Source organism: Haemorhous mexicanus, chromosome 1 (assembly GCF_027477595.1).
Source record: "Haemorhous mexicanus isolate bHaeMex1 chromosome 1, bHaeMex1.pri, whole genome shotgun sequence".
Lineage (NCBI taxonomy): Eukaryota > Metazoa > Chordata > Aves > Passeriformes > Fringillidae > Haemorhous > Haemorhous mexicanus.
In genome coordinates, this window is record NC_082341.1 from 151,358,779 (window position 1) to 151,374,651 (window position 15,873).

General features: G+C 36.1%; 1 protein-coding gene and 1 long non-coding RNA gene across 2 annotated transcripts in view; both read left to right on the top strand.

Moving 5' to 3' along the window:
• The window catches only part of KHDRBS3 (KH RNA binding domain containing, signal transduction associated 3), an 84,540-nt gene extending 72,719 nt beyond the window's left edge, over positions 1 to 11,821 (top strand). The window contains exons 8-9 of the mRNA XM_059867498.1: positions 7,857 to 7,915; positions 11,213 to 11,821. Coding sequence (XP_059723481.1) covers positions 7,857 to 7,915; positions 11,213 to 11,304 — 151 coding nt within the window. The 3' untranslated portion in view covers positions 11,305 to 11,821. The remainder of the gene's footprint in view (positions 1 to 7,856; positions 7,916 to 11,212) is intronic.
• An 836-nt stretch (positions 11,822 to 12,657) lies between these two features.
• On the top strand, positions 12,658 to 15,552 carry LOC132338214 (uncharacterized). The gene is made up of 2 exons (XR_009489406.1): positions 12,658 to 12,800; positions 14,810 to 15,552. It is a non-coding gene; the product is annotated as an uncharacterized LOC132338214 (long non-coding RNA).
• Positions 15,553 to 15,873: the final 321 nt, after the last annotated feature.

The following is a 15,873-nucleotide window of genomic DNA, read 5'->3' on the forward strand; positions in this document are numbered from 1 at the left end:
TAAGGTTCCCCCTGAGCCTCCTTTATCATCCATTACCTTATTTACCATTTATTTCAAAAGTGACTGATTCAAGACAGAAAATTTCTCTGTAATAGGGAAGACTATGCACAAAAACCCTGTGGTGTGAAAGGTTTGAGGAATTTTGTTTGGTAGCTTATGGTAGTTACCTAACAATGGAGAAACTGGATGTTAGGTTGAAAAGGACTTAGAAAAACACTTAGAAATCTAGGAGTGGCTATTGTTCTACTGATCCTTGGAGAATACATCTAAATTGGTTTGCTAAAATCCTTCAAATCTCCAAGTACTGCTTTTTATATTATTCCAGAGGCTCTTTAGTTACAAGAGAAGCTGATTCCTGGTATGTAGCTCTTGGAAATACCCTCCTCATTTCCCACTAGGAGCTCAAATTTTCAGGTGTTTTTTGAACTGTGCTTAGTAGTCATACAAAAGATGATGACAATCCTGTTTAATAGGAGGATTTTCATGAAAAGCTGAGCATATGGATTTGAAATTGGCTCATGGAGATGTTGCTATTGGTATTTGAAAGTTAATTGCTAACAGTTTGTTTTTGATGCTCAGTGTTTTAAATTTACATTGTTGAGTTTGTCAGCAATCATGCATTTCCAGGATGTATAAATATGCATTATATGCAAATAAGTGTCTGTTACTGTAGTTTTCCAAGATGTAATTCTCTCCATTTTAATGCTTGTAGCTGTTTTTATTTCAAGCTTTGACTTATAAATCAAATCAGTCTGCAGGAGTTTGATTTCTGAGGATTGTGCAAAGGGTTGGCATTTGTGTTGCTGCTGTTTATCAACACCTGGTATGTACCAGAGTGTACTGGAGGTTATAATTCTGTAAAATAAAGCCTTAAAGCATTAACATAAATAAGCTAATGTAGCTTTTGAATGAAAATCCTGGCATGTAGTTTCCTGCTTAATTTTTGCTCTTACATTATTGAAAGAGATTATTTACTGCAGTTTTTCAGATCTAATTTTTCAGGTTTAGATAGATGCTTTCTTTTTAATTACATGTTAAGATGTGACAAGGTAAACTATTCGGAAGTGCCTCAGTAGCATAGATAGTTGTAATTGTGAATCTAGTGTATTTTAATTTTTCTTAAATTGATTTACATAAATCTGGTCTGAAGTGTGAGTAAAAAGGAATATGACTAAGATGATTCAGCTGTAGTGATATTAGGGAAGTACTGGAAAGGATCTTGAACATGGTAAAGCTTGTGATTATGCAGCCCTGACAACAATTAAACCTGAACTTTCTTTTACCAAATGTATTCCTTGATGGCACTTCCATTATTTTTGAATTATATAAACCCAGGATGGAATGATAGCTTTTCTCTGAAATGTTCTTCAATTACAACTTGTAAGGCCACAGTTTTTTAGAAAGGTGCTGAAAGTTGTACTGTTCCTTCAGTAGATTAAAAGTATAAGAAGATATGATATGTATCTTCTGGAGCAGTATTTGTGCTGATGGAGTGGTGACAAACCACCTGTGCCCTTTTTGAGAACAGTGTGTTAGAGGCAGTGTTGACTTGTACTCCAGTCTGTGACAAGTGACATCATTTTGGATCTCTGACAACAGCATATGCAGAGCTTGGGGGGTAACCAAGAAATACCTGGAATAATACCCCAGATCTTTCCAGTATTGCAGGAATTTTTGGCTGATATCTCTCAGCTCCTCACTGGGCTGCTTCCACTGTCCAGAGTAATTTGTCTTTTTAGAGAGAGAGGGAAGAAAACATCTTTTTTCTGGTATTAATGTTGTGTCATGTCTTTTTTCTCCATTTAGCAGCTGAAATATGATTGGTACACACCTGGATAGTTAAAGACTTCAAGTTTAGCTTCCTATGGTAGCAGTTCACAACCTGCTTTGCCAAGTAGACAGATGAGGTGTCGTTTGTCTGGGGCTTGGTTCTAATTCACCAGCCAAACCAAAATGCTGAATTTATGCAACCTGAGGTTTTAGTATTTCTGCTGGTACTTTCTTATTTAATGTAGTGTATTTCTGACATTAATAGGGTTAGCATTGCTCATGTTCAGGGATGTTTTGTTGCTTTGTTCTATTCATAGTTTCAAGGTAAAGCTGTCACTCCTGCTGCTGCTGTTCCTGAGAAACCTTATTTGTACCATGTGCTATAGTCACCTTTTAATTGCCATTTTCCTTTCCTCTCTTGAGAGGTTCCACATGAGAATGTCACTTGGAAAGACTGATTGTGTTGAGACAGCAATAAGTGGACGTTTCAGGTGGTAAAACTGCTCTAGGCAACTGTGTAGAATACTGCTAGAAATACCCAATAGATCTGTGCCTGGTAGTAGCACCAGAATGCAGATGCCTCTGAGGACATTTCACTATTCAAAAGTGAGATTTTTCATTTCTGCCATAAAAAGTAATTCCTAAATAGTGATAGCTAAGGGGATCATAGGGAGGGAACTCTGGTCACCTTTTAGGATTACAGGTAACATATCTGCTGTTTGTATGAGCCATTTGAGAGTACAATATGCTATAATTCAAGGAAAATTGTGTAATTTTTCTGTATTTTATAAAGCATTCATGTAGGGATCTCAGTTGTTTTCTGAGATCATTATCTGTTTGACAGATATAACCTGACCTGCAAGGATAAAAATATGTACTACTAAGTAGCAGCAGAACTGAGGATTAACTAAAAACTTATCTAGAAAATGCAAGCAAAGATGTGGGTCTCCTCTTGATACTCTTAATTTCTGCTGTCTTGCTGTAAGCTGGGTCCCAGAATAGGGTGTTCTAGTGATCCACAGAAGCATTCAGAACAGCTCCCCAACATTCAAGACATTACAGAGTTATGAGAAGCTTCACTGCAGTGATTGTTGTCTTGGATGCTCTTCCTGTTTGCTGTTGACAGATGCTTTTTGCTATCAGAAGTTGCTGAGCATGAAGATCTGACAGGAATGATGGAAAGAGGCTTATCCTTATGGAAGAATTCTCTTCAGATGTGATCATATCAGTCAGGGTCTATCATATAAGAACTGTTGCTAGAGAGATCCTCATTTGCTTTTTCTGTTTTGTTGTTCTGTGCAGCTCTGGGTGGAAGTACAAAGGATGGTGCTTGTTGGAACTTCCCTTGGCACAAAAGGAAACCTTGGTGTTTGCAATGGTTTTATTGTCACTGTCTGAAACTGCCCTGGTTTCTGCCTAAAGGGATCAAAATTACTTTTGATACTCATGTGAAAAAGCCAAAATTTTGGTCAGTTTTTCCCTAATAAGCATTACTGGAAGCTGAACTGTTGGCCAAGGCTGTTTTTCATCAGAAGCCAAAGAAAGTTTCAGATCACTTGGTGCTTACACTGGGCTTGTCAGTGCTTGAGTCTGGGATTTTCCAGTAAACTAGGAGCTTTCAGTCTGGGCTTTTCCAGTAAACTAGGAGCTTTCAGTCAGAGACCTTTTAATCTTCCCTTGGCAAACAGGCTCCCTGCCACACTGCTTCTGTTTCAAACACAGAAATATCATAATGGCCATTCTAAAAGAAGCCTGTATCAAATGAAAAGAGCTGTGGCAATCATATAAATTAGGTGCAATATATTTTTGCTACCTTTGTGCATTTCTGGAAGTACACTTGGACTGTGTGGTTGATCTTCCTGTTTTAGGCTTGTCCCAAAAATAGCCTGGTACCCCTTCTGATATGGAATCACAGGATCGTTAAGGTTGGAAAAGACCTCCCAAGAAGAGTCCAATTTTTGACCAAATACCATTATGTCAACTAAACCACAGCACTCAGTGCCACATCCAGACATTTCTTGAACACTTCCAGGGATGGTGACTCCACCACCTCCCTCAACAGGGACCAATGCCTGACCACCTTTTCAGTGAAGAAATTCTAACTGATGTCCAACCTGAGTGTCCCCTTGAGGGACATCTTGAGGCCATTTCCTCTCATCCTGTCTCTAGTTGCCTGGGAGAGACTGACCCCCCCCCCCAGGAAACAATCTCTTTTCAGGAGCAATAAGGCTCAGGCTCTCCCCTGAGCCTCCTTTACTCCAGGCCTATGGCTAAACACACCCATCTCCCTCAGGTGCCCATCACAGGACTGACTTTCCAAACCCTTCCCAGCTCTGCTGTCCTTCTCTGATGCCTCAATGTCTGTTTTGTACTGAGGGACCCATGAGAGGTGGGTTGAAACTACTGCTGATATCTGTTCTAGGTGAATATTCCAGTGTCCCTAGGCAGAATAACCCAATAGTTAATAAAGTATAAAAGGTAAAGTTCCTTAAGACTTCACCATCATGTCGAGAGCAGTTATTCCTATTTGGTTTTTGTAAACATTTGTTCTATTATGGTTCATCAAGATATTTTCAGAAACAAATCAGCTTAGTAGAAAAGCCTGAGAAATTGAGGTCATTTTTCATAGGGCTTTTGAAGGCATATGTTGAATAACTCTAAATTAAAGTATTTTAAGATACTTCTCACAGTGATTCTAGAGAAATGGCAGGAAGCTTCCCAGTCCTCTAGTTTACTAAATAAAGCCATAGAGAAGCATTTCTGTTTCATCAGCGCTGCTGTGCTAGGATCTGAGCTTGCTCCTTGCTGTCTGAAGCTTTTTCTCTTAACACAGAAATCAGGCTCTTCCCCTGGCCTCACTTACACTATTTAAGGCTCATTTCACACTTCCTCTGAACATTGTAGGATTACTGGCCAGCCCTCAGCAATTAGAAACAACATACTTAAATTTATTGTTGTTTTCTAATCCTTCCATAGCATTAAGTGGTTTCAAGTTTTTACGCTGACGTGGAAAATCAAAGCAATTTTTCTTTGCCATCTCTGTCTTCTCTCTTGTCAGCCCAAAGCCATTATGCTGGAATGGGAATACAAAAAAAGCTAAAAAGAGGGGATATAAGCAAAAGGTCTGTGTGTGCAAAAGATCTGAATCACAGCTGATACTCCAGTGTTAATTGCACTTGTACCATTTACTTGATGGTTAGGAAGATGCTTCACAACTGAGCTGGATATAGCATGTAATCCAATTATTTATCTAAAAAAGTAGATGCATAGGAAATGAGGAAAAATAAAGAAAGTGGTTTCATGAAGACAATTCACATATGAAAACAAAAGAACTCCAAGCAGAGTCCATGTCTAATTTTGTTGGGGTCAAAAGGAAAAATCCATGTCATGTTTTCTCCTTTTTTGTTTGTGAAAAGAGGGCGTCACATGAGATAAAAAAGAAAATTAACTGAGTTTGTGGATTTTTATTTTCTTTTTACATTTCTATGAGACAAAATGAAAAGAAGAGGAGCAACCTGACCATCCTGGTTAGTGGAAGGTGTCCCTGCCAATGGAATTAGATGATATTTGTGGTCCCTTCCAACCCAAGCCTTTCTGTGGTTCTGTGAAAAGGCCTTTCCTTGCAGAATAAGTCAATTAAGGGAAGTAAAAAGCTTAATATTCTTCAGTCAGACTGCTAGAATGTCAGAGAATATATATAAGAGTCTGAATGTAAAGGATGATTTTAAAGCAAAAATGTATATCAATCTTCTGTCCACAGGAAGAATTATTTAATGTAGCTACTGAAGTCTTTGCAGCAGAAATGAGGTCAAGTATCTCAGTTATCTCAGTTAATGAGTCAAAATGTACAAATTAGGAGTTCAGTATTGCTTTAGGGTGCTTTGAATAAGCTTGCTTTTTGCAGGCAGTTGCTTTGAAACAAAATACAATTCTATAAGCTGTGAGTTCATGCACAGTACTAGAATTTTCTGTAATCCTAAAATATCAGTCTTGGTTGTGAAAGCCATGGACTATTCGGACTCTTTAACAAATTTTAAAATTATCTTTTTTTTTTTTTTTTTCCCCCCCACCCAAACCTCCTTACAACCATCTGTATGTACCATGTACCCTTTTCTTTGGGTCTTGAGGTATTCTCTTCTGAAGCTTTGGTTTGTTTAACACAGAGCTGACTGGAGAATGTTGGCATTATTCATAGAACATGAATGAAGTAGAGCAGGGAGTACTGAATTGCACTGGGCAAGTCTCCTTCCCATTGTACCTTGTACTTTTCAAGCAGATTATTAATTTTGAAGGGTTTGTCTGTTAATAAAGATGAGTTGTATATATACTTTCAGTATAAGTGAAAGGTTCCTTCCTTTCTGATGTTTATTTGTTGTGCAGTTTGTGTGCTGTGAAGTGAGTCATTTTTTTGTTTAATAGATGTATTAGATCTATGAAATGAGACTCCACAAAGTCATTCTGACAGGATTGACAGATACAGGGATGGAGCTCAGCTGCTTTAGACTTCTAAACTAGATCACAGTCTTAAAATAAATAAGTTCAATGTGGAGGGATAGTGAATGTCAGTTTTCAGTTCATTGTCAGAATAAAGACTTTTATTACTGGCTGCCACAGGGAAAAAAATACTTCTTATTCAAACTTTACCCTTATTCTGGGGTCCTCATCACCTGAGAAACCATAGAGAAAAGGTTTTGTAGGGTTAGTTCCTTGTGGATCTTCAAAGTTCAGTTGGTTAAGTTTTTGTTTAGGAACCATTATACCAGCAATAAAAAATACTCATCCAGGCTTTTTAGATATGCACTTACACGCACCAAAACGAATTTTTTTTCTGTCCTGGTTATTTTGAGGAGTTTAAAATGTTTAGTTTAAGGGGAAAAAAAAAAAGAAACCAAAAATAAACACAAATAAATTCAAGCACAACAAAGTCTTTTGTCATTTCAGAAGTAATTGTGATGTGTTGTTTGTTTTATATAAATGCTTTACCTGCTAATTCATGTTAAGGCTATAAATTGTTTATTTTCACTCTGGTGTTTATTTTGTTAGCAATCAATCTAATGTTAGGAACATTTTGTCAATATCAGTAATTACTTGCTAGTGATCATATATTAGTGATTTCCTTCTCACTCAGGAGGTGACTCTATGAAAAGGTTTTTCCTTGCAGAATAAATCCATTAAGGGAAATAAAAAGTTTAAGAGTCTACTGATCTGGCAGCATCATTCCATAGAGTATTTTCCAAGTATCGTCAGCCCTGAATCTTTTTTTGGTTAGAAAGAAAAGGAAAAGAACTATTTAGGCACTTGTTTTTCATGTCCTACAAACTGTGTTAAAGACTACATGTAGGTAGACGTGGATAAAATACAAAGTATAATGGAGTGATGTGTAATAAGGACTGTTCTTCCGTTTCCATTCAGGGGTCTTAATACAAATATAAAAACCCTTATGAAAGGGAGCACTGCTTTAGGCCATGATTATGGTATTCATCCACACTTCTGAATCCTAACAAGTACAGATGTCATCATTTAACATAGTTCCTGCTGTCATTTCTTCCTGTTAAATTGATAGCCTTTATATTTGTGTTCTGCTGTCTTGTTTTGAAGGCACTGGAATTTGTACACACACACCAGCTGTATAACCTTCCAATCACCAAATATTTTCCTTTTATTGCATTCTTATCAGTGAATTTGAAGATATAAAAGCAAAATATTAGTAAGTGATCACAAGGAATTTATAAGATGAATTAATTGGTTCATTACCTACATCTCCATTTTTTATCATTAACACTTATCTTTACTTTCCCAACTATAATCTTTAACTTTCCCAATTATAATTTTAAATGGAAAATTCCCACATCCACATTTACAATGTGGATGAGTAGCCAAGTGATGAAAAAAAAAATCTTGAATGAAATTAAATATAGTTTCTAATCAATAAACAAGCAGGACCTCAGTTGTCACTGCCACACGGATACTTACCTTTCTTAGGGCATGTGCTATATCCTTCAAGCTTTTTTTTCAGAGGTAGAATGTGTAATTATTTCTTCTCATGTTTTCTTTCCTGCTCTCTCCATGCCCCTCCTGCCCTGCAGTGGAGCAGATTACTATGACTATGGCCACGGACTGAGTGAAGACACCTACGACTCCTATGGTGAGTGGCTGTATCAGTTCAATCACTGCAGCAACAGATCTTGGGGAAAAAAAAAATCATAATGAAAGGACAATTTTTGTGAGGCAAGGCTTAGTCCTGCAGCAGGCAATGGCTGCTCAGGGATTTCTGAGATGTCACAGAGCTCCTCGTGTGCTTATTGAGAAAAATGCCCTCTGTGGTCTGTTAGCTAAAGCAGTCATGGGAAACTAAAACCAAAGATGTAGAGAAACTAAAACTTAAATCATGATGCATGCTGCCTTTTCATGTCACATTCAATAAGATTTAAGAAAAAAATGGGGGTGGAAGACCTCTTTCCAGGAACTTCAGGCTGCCAAAAGCAAATGCTTGTGGTGTGGCACAGCTTGAGTTGAGACTTGGTACAAGGTAGGAATGTGCTGAAGCTCCCAGCTGAATTAGAGCCTAATTGAGTGTGGTTTAGCCTTGTATGGTCCTTTTGTTGTAATTCATTTTCATGCATCAGTCCTGGGAAATCAAGCAGGGAGTCATTATGTAAAGGTTAGGGAAGTACTTTAGGTAGCTAATAGATATGAGGGCAGGGGGTTACTCTGTATAGAGACAAAACAATGCGTAATGAAGCAAAAAAAACACATGCCAGTTGTAAAGATCACTTTTTTCTTTTTTTTTTTTTTAATATACAAGTGTGATAGTGACAGGTTTAATTAAAGAAATCTGTTACGGGTTAGAAGCATAAAGCATTTTAAAAGGCACTTTTGATTAAGGGATAAATGTTAAGTCTCTAGGTAGAGATCAGAGAAATACAATTTAGGTCTCTCAAATCTCAAACATTTGAGGGTTGTTAGTAACCTGTGTAAAAGATGTGATTCTGAGCAATAAATGCATCAGTGAGTTTGGGGCTCTACTTGAAATTTTCCAAGGTCTATTTCTTTAACTCCATGTGGAAGTGCTTCCTGCTTGAAACTAAAATGACCTTAACTAAGTTGTGATAAATGCACCTAATGCAGTAATTTGCCCAACATATCTGCTTAAACTAACTCTTTTGCTTAAGGAGAAAGTTCATCAAAAGAAGAGGTCACTTGAAATTCCTCTGTCCCTCAGAACTTTCAGGTGTTGATAGATATATAGCTTAAATCTTTATTTCAGCATTAAAATAAACTGTTTGCCATTATAAACCTGATATTTCTTAAGACTATTTCAGTAATGCAAAATTGATGGGGGAAAAATGTATGAAACTGCTTAATGTAGATAAACTGATGTGGAGAGATATTGATTGCAATATATAAGGTTGAAAATATGGATTTTTCATTTCTTTTGCATTTAAAAATGGTTTTCTATTTATCAAAGCACAGCCACTCAGAATATTAAGTGATGTATTTATTCAAGTTGAAAGAAAGACTGTAAATACCTTGAAGAATGATTACGGGTTGCTGCCACTGTAGTTTTTGCACATATAAATAGTTACACACTTTATTTCTTAAGTATATCCCTTAAAAGCAAAGTTAGATATTAATAACCATCTTCACTATATGTAAAGAACATTAGATGCCTCAAAGTTACACTGCCTAGTGAGCAGGTAGTTGTCTAGTGCTGGCTGGGAGGAAATTCAGATTTCCAGGTGGTATCTCAACTTTTCCTTGAGAAACTGAGATGACGATCCAGAGGATGTAGGAATAATATCAGTGGTTTTAGGATTTGGAGCATGAACAGCACCAAAATGAAAACTGAGAAACACTAAGATAACTCTTTACCCTGCTGATTTGTTCAAGGGCTTGAGAAAGAGCAAGTATTCCCTTTAAACTGTAACCAAGACTTCTCTTTTAATTTTGTCAGTTCTTGCAGCAGTGTTTAGAAGCTAGGATATTTTTAATTCCTACCTCTCAGTCAGCTGCCAGTACTATTAGGCTCAGGGTCTTTTTCTTTTTTAATGTAAATCTTGCTTTCTGTGTGATGAAGAAGCACAAGAGGTTGTTATCAGATGCCCCTGGAAATCTCCTGAGGTGAAAGTTTAATTCATTCAGCCTTACACCAAATTTTATATTGTTCCTTTTACCTCCTAGGCAAATGTCCTGACCACCTGGGTGTGATTTATAGCCTGGACTCTGCAGGCAGCCACCTACCACCTACATTATTAAAAAGTAGTTAGGATGAGGCTTCTGCGAAGGGATTGTGAAACTGAGCCCTTGACATATGGGGTCCTTGTCATCTAATTTCAGATATCTCATGTCAGAGCAAGTTACCTCAGCCTTCAAATTGCAGGAGTTCTTTGGGTTTTTTTTTTCTCTTTTTTTTCTCTTTTTTTTTAAAGACAAAGTGATGTCTACACTTATCCTGCCTTACATTTGGATTCTGCCTTTAGTTTCTGGATTGCACTGGGTTAACTGGAGTACCTGTCTATTTAGGGCAGGGCAGTTCAGCAAAAATAAGTATGGAAACACACTGCTTTAATGTGTGTTTTCTTCTGGGGATTTTCTTTAGTGCTGCTTTTTTATTTTTGTTCTCGCAGATGTGACATACTACTCTGATTGTTTACACCATTAAAGTGTACCTAAGTACTGTTTCCTTATACTCTGCATTTAATTCTGTGTTTCCCTTTTGCAACTGCCTGGCATAGTAGGTCTGACTCTCATTTATGATAATAATTTTTCCTACTTTTTAAAAATATTTATTACCATTAAAAGTATGAATCATTAAATACAGCACAAGCTCTTTTTTACAAACTTACTTTATAGCAAAAAGTCAAACAACCAATGTTACTTGTCCTTTTAATATTTTTTTTTTAATCTGCTCTCCTATTTCTTGTATTTCGGAGGAGGTGTATGGTTACCTCCAGAGAAATTGAATATTGGCCCAAGCATGTTAAAAGCCACAGGTGTTTCCAGTGATACTTGAGGCTTGGTTTGCATGTTTGAATTAGGCCTAAATTGTCATTGATGCAGAGAAACTTATTTCTGAGGGCAGCTTATTTCCTTATACATAATTCATACCTTCCATTCATTTCATCCCATTGCAATTATTGGTTTGTCTGCTACAGGAGCTGACATTTCTGTGCATTTGCAGCAAGCAGGTCCAGCTGAATTTCCACAGCTGTAAATATTTTGGCCATTAGCCTCTCATGTTCCCTGTTTCTGTGTGCTGAGAAATCTCTGTGGGATAGCTCAGATAGATGTGCTGTACCCAGATTTCTTGTTTCAAGTGTTAGACTTGTACACCTTGGTTTCTGTCAACAGGAGGTGGCTGTTTGATTCACAGATAAGAACAATTACATTCAGCATCTGAGAATGTTGGAAGGGCTCTGACCATATTTTCTTTCCCTTGTAGGGCAAGAAGAATGGACCAACTCACGACACAAGACACCTTCTGCAAGGACAACAAAAGGAGTCTACAGAGACCAGCCATATGCCAGATACTGATTGTACTGTCTGATGTTGTGAAATATCCAATCTCCACCAGTCCTGTATACTGTTCAAAGTAATTTTTTCTATGAACAATCCCTTTTTATTAACTCAAAGTGCATAAAATTCTGAATGGATGGACTGAACTTTAAACATTTTGTTGAAAGAACAACCTGGACAGAAAGATATGTAAAACAAGGAACTTTGTTATTTCCAGACTGTGTTTGAAAAAATAGGTGATCAAAAAAATAACCTTTGATTAACTAGTGTTAAACAAAAAATAGGTTTACTAAATACGTTAGTCCATTCTTTTTAACATAAGTGTAACCTTTTATTTTAAAGGTTTTCAACAATTTAGTTTTTAGCTTTTATTTTCAGCCATTTGCTAGATTTTCTCTTTGCAAACATGCGTAAAAAGGGAAGCAAACTACAAATGCGAATAATGTGGTATTTTGTAACTCAAGTCTTGAAATGTTCTGTAGTGTTAAGCAAAGTTTTACCCTTGCTTGATACTAAATAAACTTTTGAAAGAAAATCAGTGTGTGTGAGATTAATTTTATGCTTTATCTTATAATAAAACTTCATAAATAGTAGTAAACAGGGAGAAGTGTTTAACAGTGATCAGCATAAAAGGATCATATTAAACATTGTGCAACTTCTTTTAAAACAAAATGGTTTAAACCTAAATGTATCTCTCTATATACACACAGTAGGTATAAATGCTGTTTAAAATATCCAAATGGTATGGATCTGCTTGAGTGCCACATTAAATCAAAATACTTTTGTTTAAAAATGGTTTAAAATAGCTAATGAATTTTCTGGAAAAAGATGTGACTAGTTTTCACCTTGTTGAGCATTTTTTCACTAGTGCAACTTTGGAATTTTTATGAGAATTTTGGTACGTTAATGACCACCTCGCTCCGTGCTGGAAGCAATAAACACAAAGCTTTTAAAGACTTTCTGACTTGACTAATTGAGGTCGCTTTCGTCAGAGGCAGAGGATGTGTAACCCTTAAAACGGTCTTCATTTGCAAAGGTAAATAAATCAAATAAGATTTTAATCTCACTTAAGTTATCTCAGTATAACCAATAAAAACAGGGAGGCTACAACTTAGAAAGTTTCATTTTAGAATGTAGGAAAGACTTGTGAGGACACCTAAATTCTCATTTTAAAACGTTTAGTTTGTGTCAGTCATCTAAAAAGCCTTAGCTTAGCTAGTTAAATTTGGACAAACTATTCCCTATTAAACAACTGTAAAAACTCATAACCAATAGTTTGTAATATATTATTTTTCCATAAATTCTAGTAACTTAAACATTGCAAATGTTATCTAAAGCCTTTTTTTAAGCATTGTTTCTATTAATTACTGTTTGATTTATGTTGTTTTCTTAAGTTTTTATTTGAAATTCTTTGAAATTTAATAAAAACATCTCTTTTTTTTTCTCTCTCTTGTCAGGAAACTCACCTCCTTGGACAGCCAAGAGAACAAAAACCCTAATCTTCTGATGCTCTGGTAGGTATCTTTGCTCCTCTCTGAAATTATTAGATAGATAATGGAACTTTTGATCAGGTCCTTAATTCTGCACAAATCTTTAAGTTATGTGTCACTGTCTGAGTTCAGTTCTGGAAGGAAAAGTAACAGCTTTAAACTTGCATTAATCAGGACTTTAAGCTGTCACAGTGTGTGGACACTCCCCTGGCAGATTATTGAGGGGTGTGCGCAGCTTTGGCAGCATCTCAGGCAATTAAGTCTTTGATTGGACAGAGGAAGGTGAAGAAGCCAAATGTAATTTGATGCTTGTAGTTTTCAAATAGGAATTTAAAACTCTAATCTGGTCAACAAACATGTCTAAAATATGAAAAATGCATTTTGTAAACTGATTTTCAAAGCAGGCATTTCTGCACAAGTAGCAGACTGATTTCTGGCATTAATTGAAGGAGAAAAATCCATTAAGAAACATTAGCTGAAGAATAGCTGGCTCTACTGTTTCTGGTCAATTCAATATATAAAGTAAGAAATAATTTAACTGTATTTATGCTCAGATGGTGCATATTTTAAATAAAACAGATTTTTTTCTATTTGGACTGGTAGTTCTTCCTGCTAACCTCATGATCTCAGTGTTTTTAGTTGACAAGGCTCAGCTAAATAGAGCTTTATACTGAGAAATATTGCATAAGTTGCACTGCCTCTGTGTACTGCAGTAAATTTAAGAGGATGCTGTCACAGGCTAAAGGAACCTTTTGTACATACAAAATGGCTTTAGAACTGTTTTGAGTGTTTTAAGGGCTTAAATCAAAGGACTCTAAGAGTAGCAGAGCTTGAAGATTTCTCCCCTTTGGGGCTCAGAGGGGAAGGATTTAATACCAGCTGCTAGAATTGCTATGGCAAAACTGAAAGTATAAATATCTTCTAACAGTATTTATAAAAATTGGCACAATCTCTCCTTCTGGTCACATCTTAAATCACATAATATGATGAATTATATAGGAAGTGTTCATCTGCAAACATCATGTATTATTTTAAATAGACAGAATGAAACTTCAGAGGTTGAAACTAAAATACCTAGTAGCAAGGGTGGTTAGTAGATAAATAAGTGAATCAGAAGTGGATTCAGTGTTCTGTATTGTTTATCCAAGTCTCTTTTATTTAATGCAATATTTCCTTATTGCCTCCAGTCTGGAGGATGAATTTGTGATCAGCATATGTGATTTGTGCCACTTATCTGCTACTCTGCCCTGAAGTCCTAGAGAACCTTAAATTTTTTTAGGTTCCCTTTGGGATGGAAAAATGTGTCTCCCTGAAAATAGAGGTTCTTCCTTCTTCCAAAATAGAGGGTCTTCCTTCTTCCAATGCTCTACATGTTATTTCTCCTAAGAAAATGTGTTTCCATGCCTCTTCAAAAAACAAAAAAAAAATCAATTCTCATGTCCTGTGTGTGCACAATAAACTACATCAGTTCAAACAAATTATACTGGATATTCTTCAAAACTATATTTTTGCCATGCAAAACTTATCTTGGCATTTCCTCAAATAACGTGCACTAACATTGCTCTGCTATTGCATTTCTCTTGTGGGCATTTTTTTTTTCTCTGTGGAGTAATCTCTTAAATTTAATAAATTTGATTTTGAGCAGAGGGAAAAATAATCTAAGAGGTCTCTACATGAAAGAAAACCAATATAGAAGGCAGCCTTTTTTCCATTGTGACAAACTTAGAAGTGTGTTTTAATTCTAGTAGAGTTTTGCACTCTGACACTGGCCTGTTACTGTGTGTTACTGGTCAAAAAAGTAATGTTAATGGTCATAATTAGTTATATCAATAATTTGACTTCACTGAATCTTCTTATAAAATTTCCACTGAATTTCAATGATAGCAGTTTCTGCAATGTTTGCCTAGATCCCCATTCATTTATTATATGCATCATTGTCCAATTCCTCTACTTGCAGTCTGACAGGGTTCAGAGAATTCATGAACTCTAGTCTCAAGATATATACAAATAAAGTGCATTTTGCTCTTTTTCAGGAACTTCTGCCATGTTAATTATGGACTGCTTAGAGCACTGTACTTATCTGTATGCTCAGACACTGACGAGACCGAGTACGAAAATCCTGCTCAGCATTTCTTGTATGAAAGCCTTAAAGTGTATAACAGCATACACTTTTTAAAAAAAATTGTATATTGAAACTCCTAACTGTATAGTGATGCAACAATGTTTTATTTGGAGCTCAATAAAGAATTTCCATGTAAGTTCCTGTTACAAAGCAATAACGTGACCTCCTTTTCTTTAGTGACTCCTTTTAGCCTTATGCAGCAAGTGTGAGAGAGTGTGTGAAGTCTCATATCTAGAACTTAAATGCTTCTGGAAATAGCTTGTCTAATGTATGAACCACATGGATAAGTTAAAATGAAGATAGGTGGTTTCTGCTGAAGCTTATTTAAATAGCTAATTGTAAACAAGTCTGCTCCAGACAAGACCCTTGGGTAGAAATAATGCTCCAACTTCCATTTCCTTCAAAAACTTGTATAACAAGGTGTTTAATCCCTGTCAATTATACTATGCTGCTTATTCTCTTTCACTTGGTGTTTGATGCATAGAAATCTTTTCTCTAATACACAGTCACAGGTTTTCTAGTAGTAGAGTCTTGGATGAGGCTTTTACACCTTGATAAATCTTGTATCCAACAGTCATGTTTCCTCAGTGGTTTCTGTTTTATATTAATTGTGATTGTGATAATTTGTAGCAGAAATAAAGTTCTGATAATTTATTTTCTTTTGTTCTTCTTCGTAAATACTGCTTGCAGAGCACGTGTGCCTCATTCATCAATTATGGTTCCACCAGATGCATTTTTCTTCACTGAATTTCAATTTATTGCCAACAAAAGTATAATTTGGTTCTGTGTTGTTGCTGTTTTGAACATAAACAATACCACTTGACAGTTTCACACCAAAATGCTACCTCTTCAACAGGTTTTCATAAATTCTAACTCCTCATACTGACTACTGAAAAATAGCTTTGAAGTTGTGGGGTTGTGGATAAAAATAAGCTTTCCTATTAACTGTGGCACCAATCCAATTATCTTGAGTAA